This window comes from Halichondria panicea, chromosome 1, assembly GCF_963675165.1.
Source record: "Halichondria panicea chromosome 1, odHalPani1.1, whole genome shotgun sequence".
NCBI classification, from domain to species: Eukaryota; Metazoa; Porifera; class Demospongiae; order Suberitida; family Halichondriidae; genus Halichondria; species Halichondria panicea.
In genome coordinates this window covers 14,920,547-14,936,623 of record NC_087377.1, presented here as the reverse complement: position 1 = coordinate 14,936,623, position 16,077 = coordinate 14,920,547, and the positions used below count along the sequence as shown (strand labels likewise).

At 41.4% G+C, this 16,077-nt stretch overlaps 3 protein-coding genes across 4 annotated transcripts; 2 read left to right on the top strand and 1 right to left on the bottom strand.

Moving 5' to 3' along the window:
- Positions 1-689: 689 nt before the first annotated feature.
- LOC135341404 (receptor-type tyrosine-protein phosphatase F-like) lies at positions 690-5,762 on the bottom strand. Its single transcript, XM_064537984.1, has 20 exons — positions 5,533-5,762; positions 5,227-5,430; positions 5,042-5,170; positions 4,795-4,991; positions 4,248-4,379; positions 4,008-4,199; positions 3,794-3,953; positions 3,536-3,718; positions 3,310-3,468; positions 3,053-3,259; positions 2,725-3,000; positions 2,382-2,678; positions 2,108-2,296; positions 1,963-2,055; positions 1,573-1,912; positions 1,416-1,500; positions 1,328-1,371; positions 1,182-1,277; positions 976-1,035; positions 690-925 (listed from the first exon to the last, which is right to left on the bottom strand). Exons 7-15 carry the CDS (start codon positions 3,912-3,914, stop codon positions 1,713-1,715), a joined length of 1,725 nt encoding a protein of 574 aa, XP_064394054.1. The 5' UTR covers positions 3,915-3,953; positions 4,008-4,199; positions 4,248-4,379; positions 4,795-4,991; positions 5,042-5,170; positions 5,227-5,430; positions 5,533-5,762; the 3' UTR covers positions 690-925; positions 976-1,035; positions 1,182-1,277; positions 1,328-1,371; positions 1,416-1,500; positions 1,573-1,712.
- A 1,113-nt stretch (positions 5,763-6,875) lies between these two features.
- Positions 6,876-9,302, top strand: LOC135352491 (complement receptor type 2-like). Of its 2 annotated transcripts, none has more exons than XM_064551669.1 (7): positions 6,876-7,075; positions 7,137-7,430; positions 7,493-7,771; positions 7,823-8,017; positions 8,068-8,271; positions 8,408-8,608; positions 8,822-9,302. In XM_064551669.1, the coding sequence occupies exons 1-7, from the start codon at positions 7,012-7,014 to the stop codon at positions 9,082-9,084; spliced, it is 1,500 nt and encodes a 499-aa protein (XP_064407739.1). In that variant the 5' UTR covers positions 6,876-7,011; the 3' UTR covers positions 9,085-9,302. The 2 variants fall into 2 exon arrangements, with proteins under 2 accessions (XP_064407739.1, XP_064407738.1); XM_064551668.1 differs by having other exon boundaries at positions 8,405-8,608.
- A 777-nt stretch (positions 9,303-10,079) lies between these two features.
- Positions 10,080-16,070, top strand: LOC135345094 (serine/threonine-protein kinase Chk1-like). Its single transcript, XM_064542483.1, has 14 exons — positions 10,080-10,231; positions 10,298-10,403; positions 10,778-10,901; positions 11,222-11,286; positions 11,369-11,438; positions 11,591-11,697; positions 12,056-12,137; positions 12,748-12,852; positions 13,327-13,408; positions 14,466-14,585; positions 14,757-14,904; positions 15,195-15,323; positions 15,500-15,610; positions 15,851-16,070. Exons 1-14 carry the CDS (start codon positions 10,143-10,145, stop codon positions 15,935-15,937), a joined length of 1,425 nt encoding a protein of 474 aa, XP_064398553.1. The 5' UTR covers positions 10,080-10,142; the 3' UTR covers positions 15,938-16,070.
- Positions 16,071-16,077: the final 7 nt, after the last annotated feature.

The following is a 16,077-nucleotide window of genomic DNA, read 5'->3' as shown; positions in this document are numbered from 1 at the left end:
AATAATAGACAATTCAATAGACTACAACAATTCCGTCTTACCTGCATGTAATTTGGGCATCACAAGATGTTGCAAATGTGATTATAGTCAATGCCAAAGATCTAGCAATTCTGTAGAGCTCATTATTTATTTTTAGCAACAACTAGTTAATAAATTCAGTGAAGAAAAACTTCCGTTTGACAATGCTCAGTGCAGTAGGTTTAATCACATCGATCTATAATATCTATGGTAAGAGCCAGGCTAAATCTTTGAAATATTAAGCCCCCCCCCCAGATCTATTGGGAATCAGTTCCCCCTGCTGTAGAAGCTTAGAAGTCCATGGCAATAATGAATACTTATTGATGTTTATAGAGCTAGCCCAACTATAATTGCCATGGACCCACAGTTTGTCATAATCATAATTTTTTTATTATTATTTTAAATAAGTCGATACTTGAGAAGGTCACCTGCAATAATACAACAAAGCACTGCAGGTCATGACAATAATTGCTTAGGCACCTGCAACCATTTACCGCAATGTAGTGAAAGTATTTGCGAGGTGGCCACGTACTTGGCTGGTCAGCGAGGTGCAATGCACGTGGTAGCTGTGGCAGGTGACTCTCTCCATCACCCGGCATAAGTAACAGTATACAACCACTCAGTACACCGCGTAAATTGACAGCTTATTAATATTTCATTTGCTGTATTGCATTAATGGTTAATTGGGTGCGTGACGTCATATGAACAGATAGAAAGTTTTGTTTTTGAGTTTTGTGAGGTCAAATTTCTCATTTAAAAAGAACACAACTCTCTGCTATTACAATGCCGTGCAAAAATACTATCAGCATGCACTGATTGACACGTATATATACAGTTACATTTTGTGTTCTATGACATCACAATCTCACTCTGTAAGCTGCATTGCCTGATACCATAACTGCTTCACCTGTATAATAGTGATTACTGGGAATAACACACATTAATTGGCCCACAAACCTTCACCGCTGTTTCTGTCAGGATCGATAGTTTCGTAAAGCACCTCATCTACATGTATATCTGAAAGATAGCCATAATCATGATGACCTACACACAGTGACACACACGCACACACACACACACACAGTATACAGTGTGACACGTAATACAGACATGCATGTATATAATGCTAATAATTAGACACTAGTATATCATGCACCTTATACCTTGTACATGTTCATATGTGTGCTCATCATTTGATTGGATGTTGACTGCATCATTAGGAGCTTGTATAACAGACATACCATATGCGGGATTACTTGCTGTGCGTGTGATATGTAGTCAGTAACTACTTAGTGTAAACAATACTTACATGCACTTTCCTGTTTAGGCCTACCATGTTGTCTTCTCCTAATTCTGAGATTTACTTAGGTTTTGACAAATAAATTATTGAAACTTACATGCAAGCAATGCAGACTATGATTGTCAGTAGAACCACGGCAACGATCAGTCCTACAACAGCTCCAGCAATCACTCCCACCATTGCTGTAAAAAACATTATTTATAAGCGGAAGGTTGAATACATGCAGGCATAATAATATCCTTGCACGTGCATACATTGATTCCCTGGTGACTGTACTTGTGTGGGTATAGACTGTCCGGGTATAACCATGGCAACACACTGACATTTCCCAATCCCTGTACTGTACCAGCTGACACTGTAAAGTAGTAATCAGAGTTTGAGTTGAGATTAATAATTATAGCAGAGCTGGCGTCTTCCCCAGACACAGTAATGGTACTAGCATTCGCAGCATTAGAGCCAACTCTCCAGTAGGTGATGATGTATAGTTAGTGATGAAGCCTCTAGCCTCTGAGCGACTGAGTGGTATCCATGACACCCGGACAGCTGTTCCATTCAGTCGAGTGGAACCAATATCTCGAGGATGGAATGGAGGAACTGTGTGTATACAATATGATAGGATCATTCAGTGAAGGGGAAAACCTTACTTCCTTCAGCAGTGAATTCTACAACACTGGCAGCCACTCCAAAACCAACGCCATTGATGGCAGCCACTGATACCACATATGGAGTATAGGGGACTGTAGGTGGAGGGAGGTGATGCACTATACTAGACATTGACTATCTGTTTACCTAATTCATGTATAGAGAACGAAGCAGCTAAAGTGTTGTAGTGCTCTACTACTGAGCTGCTTCCTTCCTCGTTGGTGCTGATGGTGTATGTTAGTAATACTCCATTGACCTCGGCAGGCGCAATCCAGTTGACAGTGAAGGTGGTTTCATTCACTCTTAGGACTCTCAGACTACCAACTGGGCCAGACTCTGAAGGAAGGATTTATCACATGACATTTGCATATATATACTACATGTAACATGAGACAGCATGCATTGTATGCACTGCACTCACTGGCCTCAGCTGTAGTGAAGTTCATACTGAGTGTTCTTGGTCCCTCACCAACTGAAGTACTGGCTGATACTTGCACTGACATAGTACTTTGATAGGGCCTCAGGGGAGATAATAGGAAAATTGTGGATGGAGTAGCGATGTTTGTGGTGGTTCCATTGAGGTAGTCCACATACAGTGTGTAGGTGATGATGACTCCATTAGGTTCAGCTGCTGGATCCCAGGAGAGGGTGAGGGTGGTTGCCGTGTGGGTGGCTGCCGTGGGTGAAGCCATCAGCATAGCAGGTGGACCTCCTGGAACTATAAAAAGTATGAAAGTAAGCTTTTATATATCTGTGTAGCTTACCATCCTGCAGTGTTGTAACGTTAATGGAAATAGAGTTACTCCTGCTCCCATCCGCAAAATTGGCATGAACAGAAAATTGATACTCTTGAAATAGGACCAGCTGACGTATAGTGTATTGGAGCTGAACAGACGTCAATGTTCTTTGCTCATTGTTCCACATTACAGTATAGCTAACCAGGCTTGTAGATAATGACTGGCTGTCAGGAGCATTCCATTGCAAGGTGACACTAGTCGAGGCTGTTCTGATACTTCTTAGGTTTGTTGGACCAGCCAAAACTGTAAATAAAAGGAAAGGATATTGTAATTATAATCACAGTTACAAGGTTACCATCATCATTGATGATATTGATAGTTGCTTCTGAGATGCCATTACTGAAAGAAACTCTGTCTGCATTCAAAGTGGATACTTGAACTCTGAATGATTCTCCAGGGTCGGCTATTGTGTCATCCACTATTGTCACGGTGATACAAACAGGAACGTCCAATCTTGTACTAGTTTGCAACTGAACATCAACAGTATAGTCAACACCACGAGCTGTGCATACAGTGAATAGTGCTGTTTGATAATTATGGAATTTGACTAACTTGCTGGACTTAAAATATTAGTTGTGCTAATGATGAAATACACTTGTACTGGATTGGCCAGACCACCAGCTGGCCCCACACGCATCACACATATCTGTCCAGTCTCGTTGGTTGCTTCTTGTAAGTTGTATAATGTGTTTTGTAGAGCCAACACAGCATCTGCACATTATAATATAAATCACGTCAATCAAGCCTATACTTATTATTATGGAGAATATTATCTCACCATCATCATCGTATACGTTGATTGTGGTGGTACCAGTGGCAGTAACACGATCCTGGTTAGCACTCAACGTCACAATGAATGATGCAAGTGGACTTGTGGTCTCAAACAGTTCATCATCGCTCACAGGATCAGTGTAAGTAATGCATTGTTCAGAGAGAAGTGCAGCTCCACTTGGGAAGGTTACTATATAATTATGTGTGCATGTACAATGAGCATAATCTGTGTATTAGTTATAACAAGATGTATTTACAAACATACGTGTCAGTTGTCCATTAGGAGATAGGTTTGCTGGAGCAGTGAACTGGACAGTGACATTGTCCAAGACCACCTGAGGGCCCAGTGAGTACTGCACAGACAATGACATCACCATCACTTTCATTTTGGTTCAGAATAGCATTCTTCATTTCAATAGTGACATCTGCGCAGTGGATATAAGATAGCAACTCATACACACACATGACACGTCATATACCATCATCATCCCTGACTGTTATTGTGGTTTGACTATTCGTTCCAACAGTCACTCTTGAGTTGACACTGCTCAACAAAACAGTATTCACTGGTATTGGAGACGTCCCGAATATATCATCATCTGCTTCTCTCAGTTGTATACATGCCTGAGTGTCTGCGTTTGAGTTAACTGAGAAGGTTGCAGAGTCCGATCCTATGTAATTAGAGCAATCACACAAAGACAACAGTATAGTTTACACACCTCCACTCCAAGTAAACACAACAGTGATGGGTACACTTGTTCCACCAGATGGACTGACCAGATTAGCACACACATAAGCCACACCACCCTCGGTAGTTGTCATGGTAGGAGTGACCATGGAAACAACAGCATCTATAGCAATATTATCAACCCCCTAAACCATATAGTACTCTCGTACGGCTGCACATGCACCCAACTATTATTATTTACAAATATTATATGAGCGCGCTCCAGCACAGAACAGCATAAAGCTGCACCTACAATTCTATCTGCAAAGCAGGCAACGTTTCAGCAGCAGATCTATAGATGGTCGATACGTAATATCGATGTTTGTATGAAACCCATGCACTGTATAACTGTATACCATGACACAGCTTTTTCTTTTCACAGTCTACAGAACTGCGCCATCAGGTCAAGGTATGAAATATTGTTTGCAGAAAAAGATAAACACATTCTTGTTATGGTTATCTCATTCACAGTATATACAGTCTCGCAATCCACTCATTAAAATAACATATGAGTATGCAACTATAAATTATAATCTTACCATCATCATCCACAGTGATAACTGTGGTTTGGCTCCTCCCTTCAATGACAGTGACTCCAGTGACACAGTGAACGTCTCATTTGCCTCAAAAATACTGTCTCCATTTGTTGCAATGTGAATACAATTGTCTGCTGTATCAGTTGCAGAGTCTGAGAATAGTATTGTAACCGGTACTGGTTCAAAGTCTGCTGCCGAAGCTTTAATGGAAAGAGATCATGAAGGATAACATCGCACCCAATAACTTTACCAGTTCCGATGATGCTGGTCAGACCCACTAACACACTTCTCCCCAACTGTCCAGTCAAGGTTACACAAACCATTACCGTCCCTCCTTCAGTGACTGACCTCTGATCATCTGTCATTGCAACCGTGACATCTGCACAAGAATTGTTATGATTCAACCATCAATTAATGCAAGTTACGAAGTCTCACCATCATTTTCTATTACAGTAACTATTGCAGTACTTTGCTGCACCACAGACATTCCAGCAATTATCGGTGCAGCTGTCACTGACAGTGTCAGCGTGGAAGTCTCAGAATTCTCAAATATAGAGTCATCTACAGCAGCAACATTCCAGCAAACTTGAGTTGTGGTGTTGGTCAATGTCAGTGTGCTTGTCGGATCAACAGTGAGATCTATATAATAATCACCAGGGAAACAGTAGCACTAACAATGCATACTAGCAATTAAGAGTTCATTAGGAATGAACTCTTAATTGATACTAGTTAAATGCATACCTTGAGAGAATCCCTCTCTGCTCATCAGTTCTATCACCACCACAGCCTCTCCAACCAGTGCAGGGGTGGCTGTCACACACACTGACACAGCTTCTCCCTCTGTTACAGTGTAAGAGGTCTGAGTGAAGCTCACTGTCATTTCTGCATCACCAGTAGCAGTGCACAAATTGATCTTTGACCATACAAGTACTATAAACAGCACTAGTAACTTCATTTTTGTTTCTACTTTATAGTTCACTGATTTTTGTGTGTGTGCTATATATATTGAGAATAGTTCATGCAAAGTAATTAAAATTTCATTCACATGCACAACACAGGACACAGTCAACATATTTATGTGTAGTTAATGATCTTTACCAAATTTAAGTATTCCCTAGCCACTGTAACCTCTCTAACCTTGTTGCAGATCCACCCCCTTTTTTAGTTGTCAGGAAACAGAGGACTTGATTTTTATATTCACAGTAGATCTACATGCTTCTATAAATCCTCATCAAGCCATCATAATAATTATATAGACTTAATTCTATATTTCCATTAAGCTCCTCTACTATAATGACTGACAGTGCCTGGAATTCAATTCAAAAATTGTATAATAACATAACATTATAAATACCTCTTCTATTCCATTCTATAGAGCGAAAGCAAACACGGCGACGAGAGGCATTAGCACAGTGCAGCTTGCAGCACTCGTTATAGTATATATGCAAAGATTTATTACTATAATTATATCATTGCGCAGGATACCTGGGACACACGAAGTTCAATCTGCTTAAGAACAAACGTACGTATAGTAATTATTGGACTGGACTGGGAGCAGCATATAGACTATTGGAACACCAGCACATCGCAGCCAAAGAGAGTGTTTCGATCAAAGTCATCAGTTTAGAGAAAGAACGTCTTGCCAATGTTACTACATACAAGGAGAAGTAGCGCGCATGTGTATTGGAGAGGTGAACAACAGCAACTGCATGAGCCACAAATATTTGCAGCGTCATCACTTTTTTATATATTTCACAGTTTGTCTTTTACAATATGAAATTGCACAAAAATAACATCTATAAACATACAGGCAGGGGTATTTTAGGCTTTTGGCAACTAGGATAGTTGTTCGCCTAACCGTTATAAAAGCGAAAACTCGGCCTGGGATCAAGGTGGCTAATACTGTCATTGCGATTTATCTCTAAAGTAACGCTAGGTCACCTCCTGCACTAGCTTGAGCCAAACAAAAAGGTTAATGAGACCACATAATTACATCTTTCGCATTATCAGCTTACAGGTGCTGTGTGTAATTATTTGCATGTGCAAACCACACCCACTCAGCCAAAGTGTGGTTTGCGCATGCGCATCAGGTAAGTTGTTGCTGAATAAACAACTGGATGAGAAACAGAAAACTAGCTCTTGTTGTGGCCTTAATAGCTTTATCCCTGAATATAGAACGTAACTACGTATAGCTAAGAGTGCTCAACAGCAAGTTTAATCATGACAGGATTGGGAGCTGCTGTTTTTTACTGGTTGGCATTAAGTTTAACTCTTCGGATAAATGGTATACATAATTTATTTGGTATAGCTATAGCATTATATCATTATGTTTGCACTTCTATCAGCAACCTTCCTGGTGAGTGATGAGAGGCCGTGTTCAATGGAGAGAGTCACGTTTACCTGCACTGCTCCTGGAGCTAACCTGAGATGGTCACTATCTGATGTTTCGAATATCAATGTTAACCAGTTCACTCCCCTCAACACACCTCTGATGCCACAACCAGGTTATACTGTGACACGGGTTGCTCTCAACAATACTAGTATAGCATCTACCCTCTCAAGAATAGCCAAGGATGGAGTCATGGTGACTTGTCTGAACCCTTCAAATGAGATTGGATCAGCGACTATTCAGTTGGCTGGTAAGGTATACTCCATCACTTATGAGTAACTCATGCCCGGGCCACACTCTCTCTCAACACAGTTCCTCCTTCTCTTCCTCAAAGAGTCGGTCACTCTGTTGATAGCAGTTCAGCCGATAGAGTCAGTGTGATAGTTGGTTGGGACCCTCCTACTGAGACTGGTGGTAGAGATGACCTCACTTACACAGTGACCATCTCACTTTCGGCCCAGCTCTCTGCTACTATCCAGACATCTACCTCTGTCACTGTGACTGCTCAATACAATATGGACTACAATGTCAGTATTGTGGCTACCAACTGTGCTGGGAACAGTACAACCGCTGAGTACAACTTTAGGATTGGTGAGTTGTCAACTTAATTATATTATACGTCAAACACACATCATCTCTCAGGTGGTTGTCCTGTGTTGATCAAACCCACAAATGGAGCCTTTCGACCAGTCTCCAGCAGATTGCCAGAATCCACAGTAACCATCCAGTGTGATGCTGGGTATGTATCTCCTGTTACAGTAGTGACATGTGAGGGTACGCTGATGTGGAGTCCATACCCTGAGGCTATTGAGTGTAGATCAACAACTGAGCCTACTCGTTAGTTAAGATCTTGGTTGTAGAAATTATTGTAAATTCTCACCTTACAGCTCCTCCAATGAGGTGTACGGATCAACTGGACCCACCACAAAATGGCACCACCAGTAATCATTCAGTACCAGCTATTCCTGGTACACAAGTCAACTTTCAGTGTAACAATGGACTGTTCCCTGAGGGGATAATGACTGCCACCTGTCTAGCTACAGGGGAGTGGGACAAGAACCCGGGGGAGAACATGTGCAGAAATGAACCTAGTAAGTGACTTATTTAGTATTCGAGTATAACGTGCACCCACCATGTGAGTAGGACAAGAGCAAATTGTCTGAAAATTAATCTAAAAATTTAAGTACATCACCCACCATAATTATCACGCATTTTTTTACTCAGCAGTTTCGTGTGTTCTGCCTGCCCCTCCATTCAATGGAGCATTACTCAACACCAACTCTCAGAACACTAACTTAACCGAGAGCTCAATCATTACCTTTCAATGTGATCCTGGGTTCTCACTGGTGGGTGCAGCGACTGTAACTTGTAACAACTCTGGTCTCTGGTATCCTGATCCTGCTCTATTGCAGTGTATATACATAAGTTGTACGTATACACAATAACGTGCATGAGTAGTCGTAAACTATGTAAGTCAGCACTGTGTGCAATATCTGCACTCGAGGGTATTACATCACTCCAGTGTAATATTGCACAGAGTCAGAATTGGCCGTATAATTACGGCGCATTGTGTTCTTTTATTCAATCCTTTTGTGTATGCCCCACCCGTTTTTAAGTTGGCCTTCTCATCCTTACTCACAGTTCCATCACCCACTCTATCTACTGATGCAGCTGTTTCTATCAGTGTGGTTGTCACTGCAGTTGCTTTCACAGTCATTGGATTTCTCACTGGACTCCTAGTGATGCACCTTTGCTCTTGTAAGAAGGCAGTGTACTCCCCGGCAGCTAAAGGGCACGTTAACGTAGGACCCACTGCACCAGCTGGTCCTGTTTATGAAGAGGTGTCACCCAAAGATGAGATTGAACTCAACACTAACCAGGCATATGGACCAGTTGGACTGTGAAACTTATAAAGTGTGTACCTTCCTATTACCTTTAAGGTTATACTATTAGCGTTTTTCAGATTTTTCTCTACTTTTAGGGCGGATTTGCAGTAAATTTAGTTGGTAATAATTTTCTATAAGTATGAGTTTTATAGGAAAGTTTGGAGTCAGATGTAGATAAAAGGCTATTATAGTTTAGTATAATCAAAAGTACAGAAAAAGGTTTATAATCAATGAGATTCATGCGTTTTCTGGATATAATTTACAAATTTGTTAAAATTAGTGCCTGTTTATAATAGTAACATATGCTTTTATATAATAAGTTTAAAGGAACATAAGTGGTTGATAGCAGCGTGCATTAAAATTGTATTAATATTTCATCTCAGTCTATATACTGCATGCAGCTTCATAGTTATTTTGGGATGTATTTGTTGTGATATTAGCAGCTGGCTAAAGTATTCCTCAGCCCACAATGACGTAGCCTCGAATCCAGGCCGAATAAAATACGTCGGCCTGGTCTCGAGGCTAACAATGACATTATCGCAAATGCATTCTGAAGCAGAGTGATGAATAATACTGTATAGCTGGTATTTTTCTTTGGTGCAAGTTTTCGTACGAACTACTGTACCCATTTAAATAATTAATTTTCGTACAGCTCGGGATAGTGACGTGGAACTGTAAAATTTTCGTAGATGCTCAATACTGATACAATTTAGGCAAGCCCGGCCCTATTCAGATATTACATACTCGTACAAAGAGGTTGTTTTGTGTCAGACAGTCGAGGATACTAACAGTAACAAGCCAAGCAAAGGCAATCTCCTTCGTGGATCTGCAAACAAATCCCGAGGAAAAACATTATATATTTTGAAAGGTTATGGCCACTGTTCCTTGCCTGAAAGCAGTGCTGCTTTTTGCATATTAATCATCGCGATTTGACACACACGTTGCGCGATTTCGTTTCGAGGGCGGCCATAAAATCGAGGTTAAGCAGGCCACGCCCAAGTAGACCTAGTACTTCCTCCTCTGACGACCTTTCTTCTCGCTGTAGCTGTATTGTTAGTGTATCTGACAGTATAATTATGAGCTCCTCTGGGGATAAAGGAGAGAGGGAACTGTTTGTGGATGGCTGGGAGTTCATGCAAACACTGGGGGAGGGTGCTTATGGAGAGTGAGTAGAGAATTCAGCATGTATGATTGCGACAGTACACATTTTAAATTTTGACTTTTTTGCTAGAGTGAAGCTGGCTGTTCATAAGGAGACTCAAGAGTGTGTGGCTGTGAAGATCATGTCCGTAGATGAGAATGGAGAGGGGCTCACTCACGAGTGCTTGAGGAAGGAGGTACGTCATCACACACCCACACACCCTCACCACAACCCACACACTCACACTCAAAACCCACACACCCACAATCACAACCCACGCACCCTCACTTACACTACACACATAGGGCTGCATCCAGGATTTTGGATCAGGGGGGCAAATTGGGAAAATTAAAAATGTAGGAGGGGCGAAGTCATCAGAATTATAGCAGTACAGATGAATCTGCCAGATCCTAGGGGGGGCAAAACTGTGGCCAGGGGGGGCGAATTACCCCCCTCGCCCCCCCCTCAATGCAGCCCTGTGTGGCACACACAACCACCATGGTAAAGCAGTCATGTGATACACGGAAGTATCATACCCAATACAGTGCTAAATCTCCATTCTCACACCAGATCTGCATACTGCGGATGTTGAAGGATGACCATATTGTCAAGTTCTACGGTCAGCGGACTTGTGGGTGTGTGCATTACCTCTTCCTGGAGTACGCTGATGGTGGTGAACTATTTGACAGGATAGGTGGGTCTCAATTCATTCTTAAAACTAAGTAGAACCTCTTTTAATGGCACTCGATCCTGCCGACTATTATGATATCGAAACCATGCAGGCACCCAGGTCCCGTTTGTTTATAAACCAACCCCTACACAAAAACCACATATCTGCAAATAGTTATAATTATAGCCAAAACTTCGTTCCTTAGTGTTTAAATGTTCAGTGGTTCCCACTGTACATTACTGTCTCTTAGGACCCTCGCTGTTCCTTTTGTACGGCTTTATGTTTGAGCTCTAAAATATGTTTCCGTATAATTATATTACTCACTGAAAACTGTTTGATTTCAGAACCAGACCATGGAATGGAACCGGGAATGGCCCAGCACTTCTTCTTGCAGCTCATGTCAGGAGTGGTAAGTATTTACGGTTTTGTCCTAGTCAGTGAAGCCTCATTATATTTGTACTGTTTGAAATCTATACACTATCCATCTGCAGGAGTACCTGCACAAAAGGGGTGTGGCCCACCGTGACATCAAGCCCGAGAATATTCTGCTCGATGGATTCGGTTAGTTTGAGCTTGTGTCTATACACTGTACCAACTTTACCTGTACGCTCGTTACAGCCAAAACCAGAATTTGATTTCTCAATAATTATCATTGTGTTTTGTAACAAACTTGTCATACACTTATCACCTCGTCCCCTCCCCCCTCCATTCAGATCGGCTCAAAGTATCTGATTTTGGTCTATCCACCGTCTTCAGACATCAGGGCAAAGAGAGGAAGCTGTGCAGGAGGTGTGGCACTCCTCCTTACATTGCTCCAGAGGTGAGCTACTACTATCCTGGCTGAGAGTGCCCACACTAGTTGGTAGTTGGTGGTGATTGGTGCTAACCAGACAAAATAACCACCATTAGAAAACCACTTTCTAGACCTAGTTTGCTGTTCACTACATAAAGAAGGCATTGAAAGTGAGGAGTGAAAGTATTCACCACTTCAAATATTTTGGGGACATCACTGAACTACATAAATTATACCTATAAATGCGGAGGCTATACCTTTGTTTTTATACCAGAGTTTTGCAAAGCCATCATTAGCAGTTTGGTACATGTTCGAGTACCACATCAGCTGTTTGGTAGCTGTATTTATGGTTTAGTGTGATCTACTGTGTTGTGCCCATCCATAGGTGTATGCTGGTATGGACTATCACGCTGAACCTGCTGACCTTTGGTCATGTGGTATAGTACTGGTGGCTCTACTGGCAGGAGGTGGGCATGTGACTTAAGTGTACACATCTACATGTATAGTTATCAGTTCCTACGCACAAATTCATCCTGGTCACTTTTGGGCAGACAGTGGCTGTAATAAAGATGTGGCCTGCTTACACATGCACATGTAACCCAACGCTTCAGGATAACACATAAAGCTAGCAAAAGACATTGTGGTTCCTCTTGTCGATTAGACTGTTTGTATGTTTCGCTATGATTATAGGTGCATGTATCACAGTATGGTGTAACCACGCGCGCACGCTAGGTGCTCTCACATGTCATTTTGACCACGAGTAAATTATGTCTAGACTCTAGAGTCAGGAGTGAATGTTACAACTCTTATTATTGTGGGATGCAGTGGCCCCACATGCAGTGAAGCCAGACTAGAGCATGCACCTTGTCCTCCTACTAGCATGCAAGTGGAACTAATTATGACAACATGTGACTTAGTTTAGGTTGTTGATGCAATTTGCTGAGGGTATAATAATAATAAGAGATTGTTTATGTCTAGACTTCGATTGAAGTTCAATGGAATATATCACATAACAAGGAGATGCTTTGAAGTCAATAAACCTCATAAGTCTTACCCTCCCCCATCCCCCCCCCTCAGAGCTCCCTTGGGACGTCCCCTCGTCCGAGTGTCCCGAGTACAAAGAATGGAAGGAAGAGAACTATTTTTTTTCACCTTGGAACAAAATCAGCAACGAGCCACTCGGTGGGTTATCGACATATTATAGTGATGTGTGATCTTTACGGGCTTTTCTGTTACCGTGACACCTGCATGTCTATATTAGTGATCACCCTGTTAAGCAAGTTACCCTCTATAATACAGCCAGGTTAATGGGTCCTAAAGCCTCTAAGCATGTGTTTCACTGTGTTAACAGCCACTTCTTTATTGCACCCTGTCTGGTCTGTCCAAGGGCTTCAGTTGGCTATAACAATTACAGTGTACCTCCATGTGCCATATAATTATTATAGAGTGACTGAAAGCTTGTTTAGACTCCAAATTAAAAAAATTCCCACTAATGCAGGAAGTCAGAAAGTCGGCTTAATTACTTCCGCGGCCTACAGACTGAGAGCTTGCATGATGCAACACGTACATGTACATTGATTTTTGAAGCAGAAAATAATTTCTGAGATCGCAATTAAATTACACTGTTTTCTATGTCCCTATATTGTACTCATGTAGCCCTACTAAAGAAGATGCTTCGTCACAGCCCGAGTAAGAGGTGCACGGTGGAAAAGATTAGGAGCAACATTTGGTGCAGAAAGTGAGTCCCTCGCTATATCTGTTGAAAAGGCTATTACCGATTTAGAGTACCTTTACTAGTACTAATTTTGTAATTAACACTAAATTAAGTCCGCGCTAATAAAAATTATGAACTCATTGAAAGAAAAAACTTTTTCTAAATGAGCATGTACTTTTGAGCAAACTAGCCCTTTTTTTGTTTGTATCTACTTCTTCAAACTTTTCATTCAACCTTAAAACTCATACTGATACATAATTATTTTGACAAATATCGCCAAAATTAGTATTCTGAAAACGCTAAAATTACTACCCATAACAGTAACCTTAAGGTATGTTTAATATCCCTTTAGTTGAGATTGCATGTTACGAGACTATTGTTAACCCGAGGTGGGTTGGCAGTCACGAGTTAAAGTATGGTCTGCCAGTGTGTCTGTCTATATTGTGGTTCTGGTTCTGCTCACGTGCAGGATGGATAGCCTCAGCATGATATTAACATAAAGGCTTCTTTGTTTACATAGTAAATAAAAGCTAGAAACTTATACCTTGCATTTTCAACTTGGGTACAGAGTATAGCTAGCTACATGGCTCTATACTTCAAGTCACTTCATTACATATGCACAATGTTACCACATGCATGGTTGATTTCTAGGGATTCTTTCTGCCTCTAATGTGTTCACAAAAACTGAAATACAGAATCCTTTTGCTCTCTTGGTGGAGCTAATACTACTGCTTTTATAACACTTCTCTATAGTTGTGACACACGCGATAGATCTACAATCACGCCTCAAGCCGAGGGTTTTTTTTTTATTTTTTTTATTTTATAATAATTCAGCATATATAGCATAGGATTAGCTAGTAGCTAGATGTAAAGTGCATCCTAAACAGAAAATATTTAAACACACTGACAGTAACAATATTTTCTATATTGTACTTACTAACAAGTTTGTTCAGGATTCTTCCAATATAGCGTAGGCATTGGGCTTGCTTAAATAAATATCATACATCCACATAATTATACAAGCTAGTGTATGAAATGTTAAATGTGGTATCTTTATCCACCTTCTTCTTCCTTTGCTCAGGACGTACCCTGTGCTGGACCAGCCCTCTCAGGACGCACTAACTATCGTCTCTCCAACGCATCGACCCTCAAAAAAGATCAAAATTGACAGTTCACCACGATACTCAGACAGAACCGGGAGGTATGGCACATGCATGTATATATATACATGTACTTGTAATAATCATGTACGATAGTCCTTTTTTTGGTACAGCCCTTGCTGTGGTCTGTAAATTGTCTACTAAAAATTGTTATCCATGGTTTTTACCAATCGGTATGCACCTCACTCCCACACGCGCACACATGCATGCAGTGAGGCCACAGCGTCACAGCCAGTTCATCACCGTGAGGGAGGTGAGGGTGTAGATGGTGTGGTAGGAGTAGAGAGCTTCACTCAACCGTCACGATTTGACGAGCTTATCGTCGGCACTCAGATTCCCTGCACTCCTGGGGCTTCTCAGGTACCTCTATGCAAATGCAGTGTGTGTTTACACTATATAATTATAGTTGAGAAATTATAATTATGCTCAAGTGTAAAAGTAATGCTCTCAAATTAATAATGGACTGAGAATGCTTCAATATTTAGTTACACTTACTTGCACTTTATCTTCATGTAGTTGTGTACTTGTATGTGTACCTGTCTACCCCCCCCCCTCCACGCACGCACACACACACGCACACACACACACACACATACACACACACACACACACACACACACACACACACACACACACACACACACACACAGACGCCATTCCAACATCTCACTCTGAGGATGACTCGTTTCTACACCCATCAGAGCAGTGTGAGAGTGTGGGGGAGACTGCAGCAGGCACTCAGAAAACTGGGCTATGAGCACAGAAGCAGTGGAGATAAGGTAAAGACAGCATCTGCATGTGTGTGTGTATGTGCGTGAGCGTGTGCGTGTGTGTGTGCGTGTGTGCGTGTGCGTGTGCGTGTGTGAGCGTGTGCGTGCGTGCGTGCGTGTGTGTGTGTATATAAGTATTTATTAGCTGTCATCCTAACCCTATCCCCTGTCCCGTCCTTCTTCAGGTTAGTCTGGTCGTGTTCACAGTGGATCGTCGCAAACAACCTCTCGAGTTTAAAGCCTCTATTTACGAACTGAGACCAGATTTGCTGCTCATTGAGTTTAGAAGGTCAAAGGTGAGCGTTAACTTAGTAGTCTCACAGCTACATGCATGTATACATTTAAGCCTAGTTTCTTGTTCCTTGTTTTTTGTAATGAGGTTTTATACCATGTATTTGCTTTAGTTACCGTCATGTACATTTTATTCTCAAGGGCCTACATGCACGTACAGCGATCGATACGTCCAAGGTATATCCTGTAGGATTTTTCCGCATAATGTACTTGCAGTCAACGCATTCTGTTTCTTTTTCTTGTAGGGTGATGGAATTGAGTTCAAGAAAATCTTCAAGAAAATCAAAGAACAATGTTTGGACTTGATATGCAAGCCGCCTCAAATACAATGACATCACTAACTCATTCATTCTCGTGCCATTATATACCGCCTTGTACATCTCTATGCCACTATATACTTTGTTGTATGTACAGTTGTTGTCATTTCACTATGTATCTATATCTATGAGAATATCTCTACATTAATTAGTTA